The sequence below is a fragment of the Protopterus annectens genome, chromosome 2.part0 (assembly GCF_019279795.1).
Source record: "Protopterus annectens isolate FY-2018-M chromosome 2.part0, PAN1.0, whole genome shotgun sequence".
NCBI lineage: Eukaryota > Metazoa > Chordata > Ceratodontiformes > Protopteridae > Protopterus > Protopterus annectens.
Window position 1 is genome coordinate 734,608,062 of NC_056728.1, and position 16,998 is coordinate 734,625,059.

The 16,998-nt window shown below is 39.8% G+C and overlaps 1 protein-coding gene across 1 annotated transcript in view; it reads right to left on the reverse strand.

Moving 5' to 3' along the window:
- Positions 1 to 11,327: 11,327 nt before the first annotated feature.
- Positions 11,328 to 16,998, reverse strand: part of LOC122792777 (atrial natriuretic peptide receptor 1-like) — a 1,260,614-nt gene continuing 1,254,943 nt past the window's right edge. The window contains exon 22 of the mRNA XM_044060347.1: positions 11,328 to 11,488. Within this exon, the coding sequence (XP_043916282.1) occupies positions 11,328 to 11,488 (161 nt within the window). The remainder of the gene's footprint in view (positions 11,489 to 16,998) is intronic.

The following is a 16,998-nucleotide window of genomic DNA, read 5'->3' on the forward strand; positions in this document are numbered from 1 at the left end:
ACTGGAAAAGTGTCAGTAGTCTGACCTCGGAAAATTTGTGTGCTCGCACACATGTATGTGTGTGTGTGTGTGTGTGTGTGTGTGTGTGTGTGTGTGTGTGTGTGTGTGTGTGTGTGTGTGTGTGCATGCGCACACGTGCTGTTTGTGTATGTGTGTGTGTGTGTGTGTGTGTGTGTGTGTGTGTGTGTGTGTGTGTGTGTGTATGAAAAACAGTTTAGTTAAGTCTCTGTTATTGTTACTAAGCTGCCACTGTAAAGATTTTTTTGAGACTGAGGTGGATGAATTTCTGAGGAGTCAGACATTACATTCTCGTTCTGGAACAGACAGTGTACAAAATATTTGGCTGTGACAAGTGGTTGTCATATCCTAGATCAGTAGTACACATTTTTATAAGTCTGGAAGGCAAGCATGCTCTTATTTGTGTGACAGCGGTGCATTTTTAAGTTCTGTAATTTCTGTTATTACATCACATTTATGGCAGTAGTGCGGATTTAGACTCGTTAGCCCTTTCCATCACAAAGGGTACCCCTCTAGGTTTTATCTTAATGTCAATACTCTTCAAAGCATATGTAAATTATTCATCTTCCCACAGTAGTGAATTCGGTGTGCTCTAATATGTTGTTATATAGCATTATTACATGAGGCTGAGTCATGTAATACTGCTCAAACTAAACTACAGTCCAGATTTGCATGTCTTGAAAATTATTTTAAGTAGTATGTCCTGAATCTCAGTGCCTATAAAAGTTTTTTATTCTGTACTTGAGCACTACACCATTCAATCATATCTATACAAGCAATGTAACTCTTATACATAGCATGAGTATCATAAAATATTTATGTGTAATTCTAAATGAAGGATTCATATTAGCTTAGCAAGCATGTTGTTGTATCTTTCAGCTTTTCCCGGTTAGGGGTCGCCACAGTGGAACTCCAGTCCGCTAATGATTGGCAGTAGACTTTTACGTACCGAGTTGCCAGCCCTGACGCACAACCTTCAACTAAGGTATGCCCATTCACGCATGTCTCCACACAGAAGACGTTTTAGCTGAGAATCGAACAGGACAACGTCTTACTGTGAGGCAACAACGCTACCGCAGCACCACCACCGCAGCATAATGCAACAAAAAATAGAAGTGCCTGTTAGGTAATATATCATGATTTAGGGACTATCTTACCACAGGTCTAGCTATCTATTTTTTGGTCCCAGTGCCATTCCCCAATCTGGGATCCCCTCTCAACTTTAAGTTAAAGAACAAATAAAGAATCATTTGTTTCTTTCATGCCATTGTGCACCACATGGAGTGTTAACAGTGCATCAGCTTTGACTGTAAATGCAATACTGGCATTTATTTCTAAAGGTTGGTATGCAATGAAGACCAATCTGGATCTGTCGATCATACCCCCCCCCTACCATTTTTTGCCTAGGGTAGATGTCCCCTTCACCCCACTGTGGCTATACCTCTGTATCTTTCCATCACTTCTAGATGGCTTGTACTTGTCACTATTGTTCTCCTGGCTTTTTTTATAGTTGCAGTCCTTATAAAAGTTTATCAGCAAGAAATCTAATTCATTTTGAGAGCGTATGCAACAAAATTTCTAGACTGGTCAGCCAGTCTTCATCTAATTCTGTCATCTTTTTCATAGTCCTAGAAAAATGACTGTCTCCTCAAAAATTAGAAGAGCGTTAGAAAATACTTTTTGCGTTAAACATTTTAGGTTCTTCGCTCTTTTTCTTTTTTCCCCTTTTTTAGGACACCACTGCTTAAATAGGGACTGCCTGGTAAAGGGAGAACAGGTGGCAACTCTAATGTGATTTTAACCCAGCCATGACTGCCTCACATTTGAGTGTATGCCACATGTTTTTTTGTTTAATTTTGCTTGTAATTTTCTGCATCTGTATAATCCCTACATCACATTATTGGTGCAAACCTGCAAGAAAACTCATATCCTCATACAATACTAGGATAAAAATGAATAAAATGTTAGCAATCAATTTGAGGATGTACTCTTTTCCAATTATGCTAGCACCATCTGGTGTAAAATGTACACTGATATAAGATATATATTCTAACAACATTTAGATTATAAAACATAAATACTGCCTCTCAGCCTCTTTTCTTGGGTCTATTTACTCTCTGTATAGTCTCTCTACTCAATAAATGTCTCTCATGCTCGTGGTATATCCACAATCTGCTCTACTTTTCTTTCTACTTTAAAGAACCTCCTGTGCTTATTGTCAACCTTACAATTTACAAAAAGAAAAATGTTTCTTCCTTAAAGCTTTATAACAAATTGCATTATATGTCAATCACAGATAATTTGTTTTCATTTTCCTGTCCTCGCTGTATGATATTTTTATTCTACTGTGTACTATTTTCATATCAAGTTTCAAAAAATCTTTATCAAACTCAGACTTATATTGGCCTAAAATATATTTAGGCTTATTATTTAAAATGTATTAACTATTGTTTTTCTGTTTACTCATTTTATTGAGTTGTTTTTCTCCCCGGACTTCACTGAAAAGCTCCAGCTTGTCTCCTCAGGCAAACCATCCCATCAAACAAATGCAATAAATAAATAAAATAAAGGTGATTTCAAAAAACAATTGTATTCTTACTTCTTAACCGCAATCATTTCCTTTTATATAAATGCTACCATCTGACCAACAGCAAATATTGTATGCAACTAACCTACTGAAACCACATCATACAGACAGCTGCTTTGTCTTAGACTATTTGAATGTGTGAATATTATTCATAATTGTTTGTATACTATGCAAGACCACATTGAGTAATATGCAAACTCTGAACAATTCTCAGCAAAGATCTCATTGCTCAGTTGTGCAGGGACTTAAATATCAGTTGTTATAACGTAGATCCAGCCTATGAAAATTAGGCCTCTGCATATCACAGATTACTTTGCAATAAGGAAGTTCAGAGATGCTTGTACTATAGAAGTCCCATGAAGGGTGCAGGTGGTTATTAGCTGCATTGTAACTGTTTATCTCACTGCAATCGGTTTCTCTAAATGAGCAGGCTTTCTGGAAGTCAGTGGATATAAAGCTGTCTGTAGTCTCTGCAGTGAAATGCCTGTCCACAGTTGCCCAAACTGCATGGCAGGTGATTCAGAACAAGTCACAAAAGGGCTTTAATAGGATTCAAAGGCATGCTAACTATGTTTTTTATATGAGAAAGCATAACTTAAAAATCTTAAGTATGAAAAAAAATCCTTTTGGAGGGAGGCAAGCTCACCACTTCTTTGTCTTTTCCCAGTTAGGGGTCGCCACAGCAGATCATCTGTCCGCTCATGATTGGCAGTGGAGTTTTATGGTGTCGAGTTGCCAGCCCAGCACCCAACCTTCCACAGAAGGCATACACATGCACACACTCACACCTAGGGCCAATTTAGAGTATCCAATCCACCTACTGCATGTCTTTGGGAGGAAACCGGAACACCTGGAGGAAACCTACGTGACCACAGGGAGGTCATGCAGACTCTGCACAGAAGGCATGCCAGCCAAGAATTGAACCGGTAAGCCAGCAACACTAACTGCTGCACCACCGTGGCCACCCAGGAAAGCTCACCACAATACCCTTATTTACATTATCAAAACAGTTAAAAAATCCCACTGCAGTGCACTCCAGGGTTATACAATATAAGTTAGTGTAGTTTCAAAAGTATAATTAAAAGAAATCAAAGGAAAGTCACTCACTCAAACTACACTTGAGAGATATATGATAACTATCTTTTAGCAAATGGGTATTCACTCCCGCTTACCTTACAAAACATACATGTGAATGGTTATTTAATTATTTTGTTTATATTGCAGTTCTGTCGAACTAATGAATTCTGTTGGATGGAATGTGCATTTATAACTGCCATTCTTTATCTCTGCTTTTAATATATATAATGTGACTATAAATGCACTTTTTGTATTTACTTGTGAAACTTTAGAACCTGTGCTTGCAATTATAATGGACCAACAGCAGCGGGGAAATGGAAACTAACATAAAACAATCAAACAAAAAAACAAATCATCAGGCCAGTTATATGGCACTTGTTCCCATGGTAACATGGGTTCTACAAGTGGTCTGGGCACTGGAGTAGGTGGTTGGGGATAAATGGGTGTGAACACCTTATGATAGCTTGCTCAGTCTTGTGGAGGGATTAGATTGGACCTAATGTAGCAGTGTCATCAGGTAGAATGCCTAGAGGTGCAGCTCTGTGTACACAGAGCCAGGGAAGTACAAGCCCACTGAAACACTATCAGTAATGTAGCCAAACAGTGCAGGTGTGCCACAGCTCATAGGTGTAATAGGCTTAGCAGTGTAAGGCACTCAGTGCACAGCATTTACAAGCCAGCATATGAAAAGAGATAAGGACACTGGAAAAGTCTTAGTCAAGCCAAGGCTGATGCCTATAAGTGTTGGTTCTTACCTACATGGTGGGTCTTAAGATAAGGGGTCCCTCAGGCAGCTCCTGTCTTGTGAGAGGTGCCCCCCCCTCCACCAAAACACAGGGTGACACTGGTACTATGATCAAACTGCATGAGGTAGCAAAATGGCACCATAAGGTAGTGAACTGAACTGAATTTTAAGCAGATAAAACAATGGAAACAAGAAATGTAATAATCAAAAATATATTCTTTTAATCAAGGTTCTCCAGTGGTGAGTACACCACACTCGTGCAAAACAAAGAATGGGTGAACTCATTCCACTTTAGTGAATACAATCCAGGAGCTAATATGAAAGTAGGACTGTGTGTGTGTGCGTGTGTGCGTGTGTGTGTGTGTGTGTGTGTGTGTGTGTGTGTGTGTGTGTGTGTGTGTGTGTGTGTGTGTGTGTGTGTGTGCACATGTGTGCGTGTGTGTGTGTGTGTGTGTGTGTGTGTGTGTGTGTGTGTGTGTGTGTGTGTGTGTGTGTGTGTGTGTGTGTGTGTGTGCACATGTGTGCGTGTGTGCGCGCACGCATACCTCCATGCGTGTGTGTCGCCCTTATTGGTTCAGCTGGAATGGGTTAAAACTGACAAAGATGTGATTGGTCTAGATTTCACATAGATGTCCTGAACATTGTCTTAACATGACAGAAAGCCACACCCACTGTTCATGAATTAGCACTATCTGGATGCGTGAATATTTTTCCTTTTAAGCATACAATGGCAGTGGCTTTGAGACCATAGCCATTCATTTGTTTTCAAGTAGACATGAAGACAGTATATTCAGAAGTCAGGGGTGCTGGGCCAGTTCTCCCATGTCAGTGATACAGCAGGGCTTGCCTTCTATAAAATTAATTTTGCTTAACTAAATGGTATTTGTGAGGATGTGCATTTTTGAGTGATCATCAGCAAGTTGTTGGAACCCAAGGAGTTGGGACTCGAGTTGCTAAAATGCCAACAATATGTAGAATATACTCCTGTTGTCACATTTAATAGAATATTCGGTAGAATGGAGAAGCAAGAAAAAAATCATTCCTAACTATTGTAACATTTTGGTGGGATGGAAAGGAGTGATACAGATGGTGGGACAGAGGATATAGAATTAGAGAAGGTAGAGAGGTGTATTATGCTAGAAAAATTAGAATTTTATGGTTTAAAAATGTTTCTTATAATTTGCTTAAAAAAGCTAAATTTCAGTACTTTTCAGAGTGAGCAAATAGCAAAAGGGGTTATGAAAAGATTAGGTATTTGGACAACGTAACCTAATGTTGTATTGGGAGTGGTAGATTGAAAACCTTTCTGTGAAAAAAAGGGAAATTATGTAATTTAAGAAGTTTATAATGAAGCGAGCCAAGGATCTGGTCTGCATTCCATCAGACAGGAAGCCATTTTGCTTTTGCTAAGATAAAAGCATTGTTCTTTATGAGTAGGAAGAGTTATTGACATATTTTGCATAACTTGGCGGAAGTTATCTCTAAGGACTATATTTTTCTGTAAGGTTGCAACAATGAGGGGGAAGTGGTACTCAGGCTGTACAAACTGAACTACTTCTCCATCTGCTCCTGTATCATACGGAATCAATACATGAGAGATTTTCCAGGCCCTGAAGAGTAAGTTGTTTATTTTTGCTTTTGTTATTTCTGTCTGATATTGAAATTCTAATGTTTTCCAGCCATATCCCTGGTATCTGAATGCATCAGTGTTCTCAATACTTTTGGTGGCATTGATTTGAACCCCCCCCCCACATTTTTATATCAACTAGATTTTAGCTGAGTCCCAAGCAGTTTTTTTCTAATTAAAAATAAATTATAATCTAATTAGGTGCTCTTGGACTCAGAAGGTGGCTCCTACCCTGACCTGAAAGTTTCTAATAAATCTCAGGTGTCTAAAGCAGCTTGCTTCTATGTCACCAGTGCCTATACCTGTGAGTCTATTGAAGTGTGAAATGAGATCCACAAGACCATTTGCTTTGGTGAAGTCCACAAATTCAGCATTAGGTAAATTTCATTTATCTATATTAATTTAACTGTTATCTCAAAAAGTCCACATGGAAGTCATAAGGCTTTTCCACTAAATATGTTGGTGTCTGGAAAGGAAATAATATTGCTAGATATAATAAGCTTTTGAGAATAGGCTCTTTTTTTCTCATATTTTACCTAAGGCTGGAAGAAATGACATTGTGTGGAAGTCTGAAGTTCTGAAGCATTTTTGTTCTTTTTGACAGAGTCTTTACTATCACAGACTTCAAAATGGATGGAATAATATATTGTGTAAGCGATAAGCTGAAAATGTGGTGAAGGTGTCTATAATGTGGTCTTTACTAAGGAAATGAAACCAGTACTACAAATGTCCATTTCTAGGAGGGCAGTAATACGGAATTTGGTTTAAGATTTCTTAAAATTCTGTTTTCCTTTACATAAAAATTACACCAGAGAGATTTTTTAGTGGGGTAGGTGATCCTATTTGACTACAAAGGAAGAATTTGATGGACTTTCTTATGATGTTTGTTAGGAATAGTTTGATTAAAGAATTTCTTGAAGAGTGGTTTGTGGTGTTTGTTTTAATTAGACATTTCAGTGTCTGGCACATGAATGATGAATAGTCTTCTGCCATTTTAGAAAATACTGCCATTTTGACTAATGATGACCTGCAATGCATTATTTATTCTGACTCAGGGATATAACTGAAATGTGGTCCTTGTTATTGTTTTGCACCATTTAGAACAGACAGAAAAGCAAGTATAAGTTCTGATTCAAGTTATTTATCTGGATAAAACGTAACCTAGACATATTATTTGATTGAAAGTAATTGTTCATGAGTGATACAGTATAGAGGGGTTAACACTATTGCCTCACAGCTCAGTCTGTCCAATTCAGTTAATGTTTTGGGTGCATTCTGTGCAAACTCTGCATGTCCTTTTTGTGTCCATGTGAGTTTTCATTAGGTACTCCGGCTTCCTCCCACATCCCAAAGACATGCCATTAACATGTCAGTTATATCCCTGAGTCAGAATAAATAATGCATCGCAGGTCATCATTAGTCAAAATGGCAGTATTTTCTAAAATGGCAGAAGACTATTCATCATTCATGTGCCAGTCATTGTCCACGCTGGTGTAAACGACCTGAGATGTACCTCCTTGGACTACATGAAAAGAGACATTGAGGAGCTCTCTGATTATGTAGCCCAGGCAGGTATGACCCTGACCTTGAGCAGTATCCTACCTTCACCAAGAATGATGCCACAATACAGAGATAAGATGATCAGCTTTAACAATTGGCTTAAACACTGGTGTCATTCAAAGGGGATCCAGTATCTGTCTGCCTGGGATGACATGCTGGACAAGCCACGCTGCTTCGCAAGGGACGGCTTGCACCTGTCACCCCTGGGATTCCGGATATTGGCAAAGGCTCTTGCCACCCCCATAGTGCCTTTTTAGGCAAGGATCAAATTCTAAACCTACCACCCTAGAACACAAAAAGGAAAAAACTAAGGGTAATGCTGCTCAATGCCAGAAGTCTAAATCTCAAAATGCACGCACTCGAGGCCCTTCTCAGTATGGAGAACATCGATGTCTGTGCTGTGACAGAAACCTGGTTCAAGGCTCCTGAGAGCACCCCAGCGCTATCAGGTTTTACCTCATATCATGCGTTCCGGCCCCAAAATCAGGAAAATACCAAGAAAGGAGGGGGGGTATCCATATTCATCAAGGACACCCACACCTCAAGACTGGTGGCAATGCATGATGCATCGGAGACCATCCAGGTGCAATTAACCGTAGGCAAGACTGCTCTGCAAATTGTAGCATGTTACAGGCCACCCTCACAAACTCAGGAACCTCACATGGCCTTCCTGAAAACACTAGAGGGGATAAATGTATCACCAAACACCATCATACTAGGTGACTTCAATTACCCAAATATAGACTGGGAACACTACTCAAGCCCAAACACCCTAGCCCAAAAGTTCCTGGAATTCATAAACTCAAATGCCATGGAACAACTAGTCACCATTCCCACAAGAGGAGATAAAATACTTGATCTCATCATCACGAACATGGGAGCACAATGTTCAACACCGGAAGTATACCCCTCACTGGTGAGATCAGATCACAAACTAATCTCGCTGGAGGTCCTCATCCCACCCCACCTGAAATAAAAAAGACCACAGTAAAGAACTTCTCAAAAGCCGACTTCACACTTCTAAAGACTAGTGTGGTCTCCTTTAAGGCCCCTGAGCCGGAGGAAAACAGTACTCAAGCCGCTGAATCACTTACAAATGCCTTCTACCAGCACCTGCAGGACTGCATGGATAAGGCAATCCCAAGCAAAACAAAGACTCTTTGTACCAAAGGCAAGCGTCCAGTCTGGTGGACCCCAGCCATAAACAAACTCTACAACAAAAGGAGGAAGCTACTACAAGATAGAGCAAAATCCTTAAAAGGTAAGACACCCTTGATCACTATAAGTAAAAGCTAAGAGCTCTCATAAAATCATCCAAAGCAAATTTTGAGAGAAAAATAGCTAAAGACTCAAAAGACAATCATAAGGCCTTCTTTAGCTATGTTAGAAACCTAGGAGGAAACTCCCAGATATGCTCAGAACTAGTTCAAAATGATGTGAAGATTACTGATCCTACAGACATTGCCAACATACTGGCTGACAGGTTCAGTGCAAACTTCTCCCCCCCTCCCCCCCAAAAGGAAAGATATCTATACCAAACGATTGCAGCCCCCCAAACATCTCCAGCGCCCAAGTGAGAACTGCTCTCTCCAAAGCAAAAAACACAGCATCCATGGGACCTGATGGTGTCCCCGGCTGTGTGCTCCATGAACTCAATGAGGAATTAAACCCACAGCTAGGACAGCTGTTTAATCAAAGTCTTACCTCTGGATACGTACCCAGGGAGTGGCGCACTGCAACTGTAGTCCCACTTCACAAAGGCGGTGCCTCCACCGACCCTGGAAATTACTGGCCCATTAGCTTGACAAGCCTTATCTGCAAAGCCATGGAGAGGATCATAATGGACCTCATAAATAAAGACATAGGGAATTTGCAGACTTTGGATCCAACCCAGTTTGGATTTGTCAAAGGCAGATCATGCCTTTTAAACTTGGTTGACTTTTTCGAAACAGTCACCAAAGCCATTGATGAGGGAAAGGCAGTCCATACAGCCTACCTCGATCTGGCTAAGGCCTTCAATACAATACCCCACTCGGGTATCATTGAAAAACTCATCAGCTTAAATGTTAACCCATACATCACAAGATGGGTTGCAAACTGGCTGAGTGACAGAACCCATAGGGTCAGAGTTGCTGGCGCCATGTCAGACTCAAAGCCTGTCACAAGTGGTGTCCCACAGGGCTCAGTCCTGGGCCCACTCTTGTTTGGCATCTACTTTTCCGAAGTACAAGCAAACACAGGAGGGTTATGGCTGACAAAGTTTGCAGATGACTGCAAACTGGGCGCCATAGTAGAAAACACATCTGACACAGATATCCTTCAGAAGGGTCTCACAGAAACGGATAACTGGTGCCAGAGCCATGGCCTAAAGTTAAATGCCAAAAATGCATAGTCATACCCTTCGGGAAAAACAAGGTTACCCCTAGCTACCAAATAGGTGGCAATCCACTGAGCACAGAAGAAGTTATCAGGGACCTGGGGACCCAGGTTGATAGTAGTCTGTCATTCGACACCCATGTAGCTAAAGTAGTTAGGAAGACCTTCTACATTGCCCACCTTATCATGAAGGGATTCTCATCTAGATCAAGGGAGGTTATAGTCTCCCTTTACTCATCACTCATCAGACCAATGATTGAGTACAATGCCCCATTCGGAATGTATCTGACCCGACACTTGCAGCAGCTGGAGAGGCCACAAAAGTTCCTCACCAAAAGGATAAAGGGTCTCATAAATCTATCCTATGCTGCCCGACTGAAAGAACTCCAGCTCTATTCAGTCGCTTACCGCTTGCTCAGAGGTGACCTTTGCCTAACATACAAGACCATGTCAAACCCAGATTTGATGAATATGCTTCACCTCAAAAAATCTAGATCCATCAGAGCCACAAGGGCGGAAGACTTAAACCTCGACACGGCTATTAATAGGATGTGCTGGAGGGATAGATTCATCACCCAAAGACTCCCTATGCTGTGGAACAAAATCCCGGTACATGTGAGGCAGAGCACCTCGCTGGCCTTGTTCAAGAGAAATCTTGACCAATGGATGGGAGATCGCAGATATACCCCAGGGATTACCTCAGTGTCACTGCTCGACAGAGGCACAGCAAAATAATGGGTATAGTTCCCCATACTAAAGGGGTGGCGTAAGCCACAAAACGATGGGCTAGGCTTGTAAATGCCCTCGGGCAGATAGCCTAGTATGAACCTATGAACCTATGAACCTATGAAGTAACATATCTTTAAATGGCGTGTGGTATGTATCCTCAGTTGTATATGAAGTGTGTGTGTGTGTGTGTGTGTGTGTGTGTGTGTGTGTGTGTGTGTGTGTGTGTGTGTGTGTGTGTGTGTCTGTGTATAGTTACATGATGGACTGGCATCCTACCCAGGACTGGTTCTCTGTTTTATATCCATTGCTTGCTAAGATAAACACAAGTTCCCATGATCCTTCCTAAATAGGATAAAGTGAATTTAACAGAAAGAATTGCTCACATTATGATTTTAAGATACATGCGTCAGAATACCATAAATGAGGGAAACAGATTATCAGAAGAAGACGTTGTACTCTAGGCAGTCCTTCCTATATTTTCCCAGCTTGTTTACCACTCAACTGTAACATCAGAAATAAGGTCACCAAAGTAATTTTGATTTGATATTCCATATTCATAAAATGGAGGATAGCTTCAAGCTGAGATTTTTTTTATTTCTCTATATAAATCAAATACCTGAATGGATTCCTGCTCGTATCCTTAGCTGAGTATTGGGCTTGTGTGGAATTCCAAATGTTTTGCACACAGCTACAAGATCCAGTGCCATGCTTGCTATTTCACTCACATGGAGGATGCCATTTTCCTTTGGCACCCCGGAAACAACCATATCTGTAAGAAAATATAAATAATAAAATATAACGTAACTGTCCATGTTGTCAGAGTCTAATAACTGAAAAACAAAAACAAACTGCAGACCATTTGTTATTGGATTCTGAACTCTACAATCAGAATATAGAGATTCATCTGTTAAAAATGTGCCTCTTAAGAGATGCTAGTAGTGACAGAGATGCATTCCATGGAGTTTTTAAATCATCTAGTTAGTATGTAATTGTTTAAGAAACAAATCATAACACGTAATTCGGTTTAATGAAATGCTACAGCTGGACAGATACAATGAGCACTTGTCAGTGAAGCTCCTGTTATGAGTTTTTTTTTTTTTTTGAACAATGCTTTGCACATATGCCTCTATAATTTGATTTCCTCTAGTGATTATAAAAACAAAACAAGAACACTTGCAAATTAGGTATTCTAATGTTAAATTGCTTCCATGCAAGGAATGATTATAGCAATAACCCACACCTGGGTGTGGGTAATGCTGGATTTACCCACGGTTGGTGTGGTTTGGTCCCGAGGGCGAAGCCCGAGGGACCAAACAAAGACAACCGTGGGTAAATCCAGCATTACCCACACCCAGAAGTGGGTTATTGCTATTATACCATGGTGTTAGTTTGTTTTGTATTATGTTTGTATTGTTGTTATTTATGTTTTTGTTTGCTTTTTTTGTATTCTTCCACTTTTTGTGAGATAAAATAGTCCACACTTTCAGTTTGTGTTTATTGTTTATTTCTGTTTTAATTTAAATACATGTTATTTTTTAGTTTTTCAGGAAATGTTAGGAAAGGGCTAGGTGGTGCTTGGTATAATATAGTTTAAGCAGTGTAGAAGTTTATAACGTGTAGTTATGTTTTAGTAGTTATAGGTATGTTGAAATGCGGTGTAGTTTTAATTTGTATTAATTTTTTAAAAATATGTACTTTTACTATTTGGTCACTAGATGGTGGTGTTGTATGCGCTTTTATTAGATGTTTGCTGCTGTGGACGTTCGGTATGGTGTGTGTTTTTGACTTTGCGAGGGATGTGTGGTGTGTTTTTAGTATGTACATTTTTGGAGTTGTCTGTGTATAGATATTGTAGGGAATATAGGTAAGTGAATGGTTTTATGAGAATGCTTTTTATTTTATTTTTTAGTGTTCGAGGTGAGGGAATGAGGAGTGTAGTATGGAAATTGGTTAGTTTTCTGTGTTTTCGTTAAATTGTTGTGTGTTTTGGGTATTAGATTTACTTTACTTTACTGTTTATTTGCTGTCACCGCATGATATTTAGCGACCGGACTTTTTGCGTTGTTTCTTGTAGGATTTACTATGTGCACGCTGGTTGGATTAGCCAATCAGCATGCACGTTTGTCGGGTTTGCGATGTTCGTATGGTATAATACACATTTTGTTTTTGGTATTCTTCATAAAGCAATATTTTACCCACTTTTCTCAAAATAAATAAATACAAATAAAAAAAGATGTATTTAAAACAGTAAGCTGTTGTCTATTTTTTCTCTGTTCTTGGCCTGTCTTGTCTCATTCTCCTCCTTATGCACTCTAAACTATATTGTTTAAAATATTGCTGTCTTCTTCATGTAATAGCTACAATGTTTATTGGGATTGTGAACATGTGCTCAAATGGTTCACTCAGGCCTATTCATTTACTTTAATGTTTCTTAGTACAGATTAAATTATTAAGCAATAACCCACGCCTGGGTGAGGATAATGCTGGATTTACCCACAGTTGGTGTGGTTTGGTCATGAGGGTGAAGCCCGAGTGGCCAAACAAAGACAACTGTGGGTAAATCCAGTATTACCCACACCCAGAAGTGGGTTATTGCTATTATACAATGACATTATTTAAAAAATAAATACTTGCTTTTCTTAAATAATGGCATTGTATAATGCCTCCTTGCTGCCCTTCCGCAGCTGTCAAGTATTCTGCGGCAGTTCTGATGTACTGCACATGCGTATGGTTACGCAGTACATTAGAACTGTGTGTGTGGAAGCAATGGAGAAAGGAAGATCTCTGTTGCTTTTAAAAACTTGTCTCACTATGTTAAACTCATTTAACATAGAGAGATAGCTTTAAAAAAAGCAACAGAGATTTTCCTTTTTCCGTTGCTTTTTTTAAAGCTGTTTCGCTATGTTAAATGAGTTTAACATAGTGAGACAGCTTTAAAAAAAGCAACAGAGAAAGGAAGATCTCCGTTGCTTTTTTTTAAGATATCTCACTATGTTAAATGAGTTTAACATAGCGAGATAACAGCAATGGAACTCTTCTGTTCTCCGTTGCTGTCCAAAAAAAAAAAGACTTATACTAATGGAAAAAGTCTGGGCGACCGGACCTTTTTCCATTAGTATAAGTCTTTGATTTACAACGTGCACGCTGACCAATCAGCGTGAACGTTTTGGAATGTTAATGGGTGGGGTCGTTGTATAATTGAATATTATGCACTGTTTCCATTCATTCCCTCAATGAAACAGATATATAAATATAACATTCTTTAAATCAAACACAATTCATTGTTAAACTTTTGAAACTGAGTAAAAACACAGAAATCCTTAGAGGAATGATAATATTATGTGCCATTTAATATAAAATAATCTCTAATACCCAGCTTCAAATACATACACATAGAACATACACACACATGCACACACATACACACACACACACACACACACACACACACACACACACACACACACACACACACACACACACACACACACACACACACACACACACACACACACACACACACACACACACACACACACACACACACACAAACACATATATTTTAAAGTATCAGAATACTGATTACTTCATCAATGGCAATCCTCTAAACGCACAACCTGTGGTGAGAAACCTGGGTACTCAGGTCGATAACAGTCTCGCATTCAACCATCATGTAGTGACAGTGGTCAGAAAAGCCTTTTACTTGGTTCATCTCATAAGTAAAGGGATTGCATCTAGAAAAAAAGAGGTTATAACCTCTCTATACTCCTCCCTCATTAGACCAATAATTGAGTATAACGCCCCATTTGGTATGTACCTCTCCAAACATCTGCACCAACTGGAAAGCCCACAGAAATACCTCACAAAAATAATCAGTGACCTCCAGCACCTATCCTATGTGGACAGGCTCAAATCATTATCACTCTACTTAGTATCATACAGATTGCTCAGAGGTAATTTGTGTCTTGCCTACAAGGCAATTTCGGACCCTGCCCTAGTAGAGATGCTTCTTATCCATAGGTCTAACTCCTCATGCATTACCTGCTCGAAAAGCCTGCATCTAATATGCAACATCAACAAAACTGCTGGAGAGACAGGTTTGTCTCCCAGAGGTTGCCTGTCTCTGGAATCGCATTCCCATACACATCAAACAGTACCTCACTGACCCTCTTCAAGCACAACCTTGGATGGGAAACCACAAATTTGTCCCAGGGGTTCCACCTGTGTCCCTCATTGACATGGGAGAGAGGTGCTGGCTGAGGTTTCTTTTTGGGGATAAACTCTTGGCTAGGCTTATAAGGGCCCTGGGACCATTAGCCTAATAAGCACCTATGATCCTTATGGCTGCAGACCCCATTTAAGCAACAGTTTATGAGCTGTAAGTAAAGTTTTGCACAGCCTCCTCAAACCTCCACACCCATTTCCATAATGTATCCATGATCACAGTCACTCCCACCCTTGTGCACTTGTTTATCAGCTGCAAGTAGGGTTATGTACTGGTTTCTGCCATTACTTACTGCAACCATGACTCAACATGTAGACATCAAACCCCAAATTCAATGCAGAATGTCCTACAAGTACTTCCTTTGTACGCTGTTACACCCTAGAAAAACAACAGAAAGTGCTCTTTCAGTACCCTGTGTTCCCATTTCATTAATATTATGTCAGCCTCACTGTGCCTTCCACCCACCACAGGGTTTGTTGTTCTTGCTGATGTAGTTTGCCAGGAAGGATTCCTTAACAAACTCTGTAATGATCTTTACTGAAAATTGTCTATTCCACAACTATATGATATTGAAAGGGGTTGCACAAAATTAATCCATAACTTTTTATTTCTCTAAGAAGGGCTGATTATTATGACAGTTATATAATAAGGCTGCTTGGTGCTGCTATTTTTGAATCTACCATAGCATGTCATCATACACAAGCATGTTGGAGTACCTGCACACATCATGGTGATCATTAGGGATGTGATCGGTAAGCTCTTGCATATGGCATGTGAATACCCACAGAGCCATGGAGCAGATGTATGAAGCTATACTGCCACCATGGTACAGTGCTACATTGTACAGCATGTGATCTATAAATGTGTGTATGAGCATAGGGCTACCATTTTGATCCTGAACCTGACCTGACTGAGTGACATGGCTACCTAACATGTGGTAGAATGCAGAGCTCCAACATGGTGTGCTAAGGAGAGAATTTTCTTGCTCTTTCTACAAAGGATTTTCCACAAGTAAAAGTCAGGATATTGTGATGTGTTTCTACAGAAATTAGATGCCTGGCATGAACTCACCATGATATTAAGTGATACCACTGGAATCACCCATTCTGGTGAGCACCGACTGATTTGATCACTATATTGATCTGAGGTTGCACCACACTGACCTGCTTTGAGAGTGAGAAGCAGAGCCTAGGAACTAGATATATTCATCTACCTTGTTGCAAACTGCTGCCAGGAACTATACCAGAATACAACTGGCAGCTATCTGGGACACTGCTATGACATCTCACCTATGCTGTTGAAATGTCTCAGAGGTCAGTATACCTAGACTTGGGCACAATTTTGTTTCTAACAGTGCTGCATTACCTTGAAGACTGTGAGTGTAGATGTAGGGTGCACATATCCTGCATACAGCTAAACCAGCACTCTGTCTAATGTAATATTTCCTGTTCAGAGAGTTAACTGTAGCCTGGCTCTGCACCCGGTTTGCAGATCACCCTCTGTTATGGTTTGCAGTACCCGAGCCTGCTGTAGTGCATTAAATGTTAGTTGCATTTTTTTTTAAAGTTAGGTTTACAGAATCTGCAGGATTTCCTAGGAATTTGAAGAATATAATGTCTTTAAAATTAAGTACATATGGCCTCTGCCGATTGCTTTCAGAAAGATTTTGGCAAACTACTGTGTCACGCTTAAATAGCATTGGGTGCATCCATTGTTTTTTGGAATCCAGTAGATGTGTGCAGAGAGCATAATTAGCCTATACTGAACAGATAATTGCTTGGTCTTTTTTAGGATATGAAATCACATACACTGCTGATGCACTGACATCTGCCTTCAGTGTGCTGTAGTATCCACAACTTTCTTTTGAGATCTGGCCCTATATGTAAATTACCTGGCAATAAAAAATGTTTGCTTTGACACTGCATTTTATTGTGAGCATTATTCTGAATTTTGGCACTGGATGTAAGTATTTATTTTTATGCATTAAATATTTGTTAAACAGGTAAGTCCACAACAGGTCACTCCATGACAAGTGCAAATATGACTCTGTCATT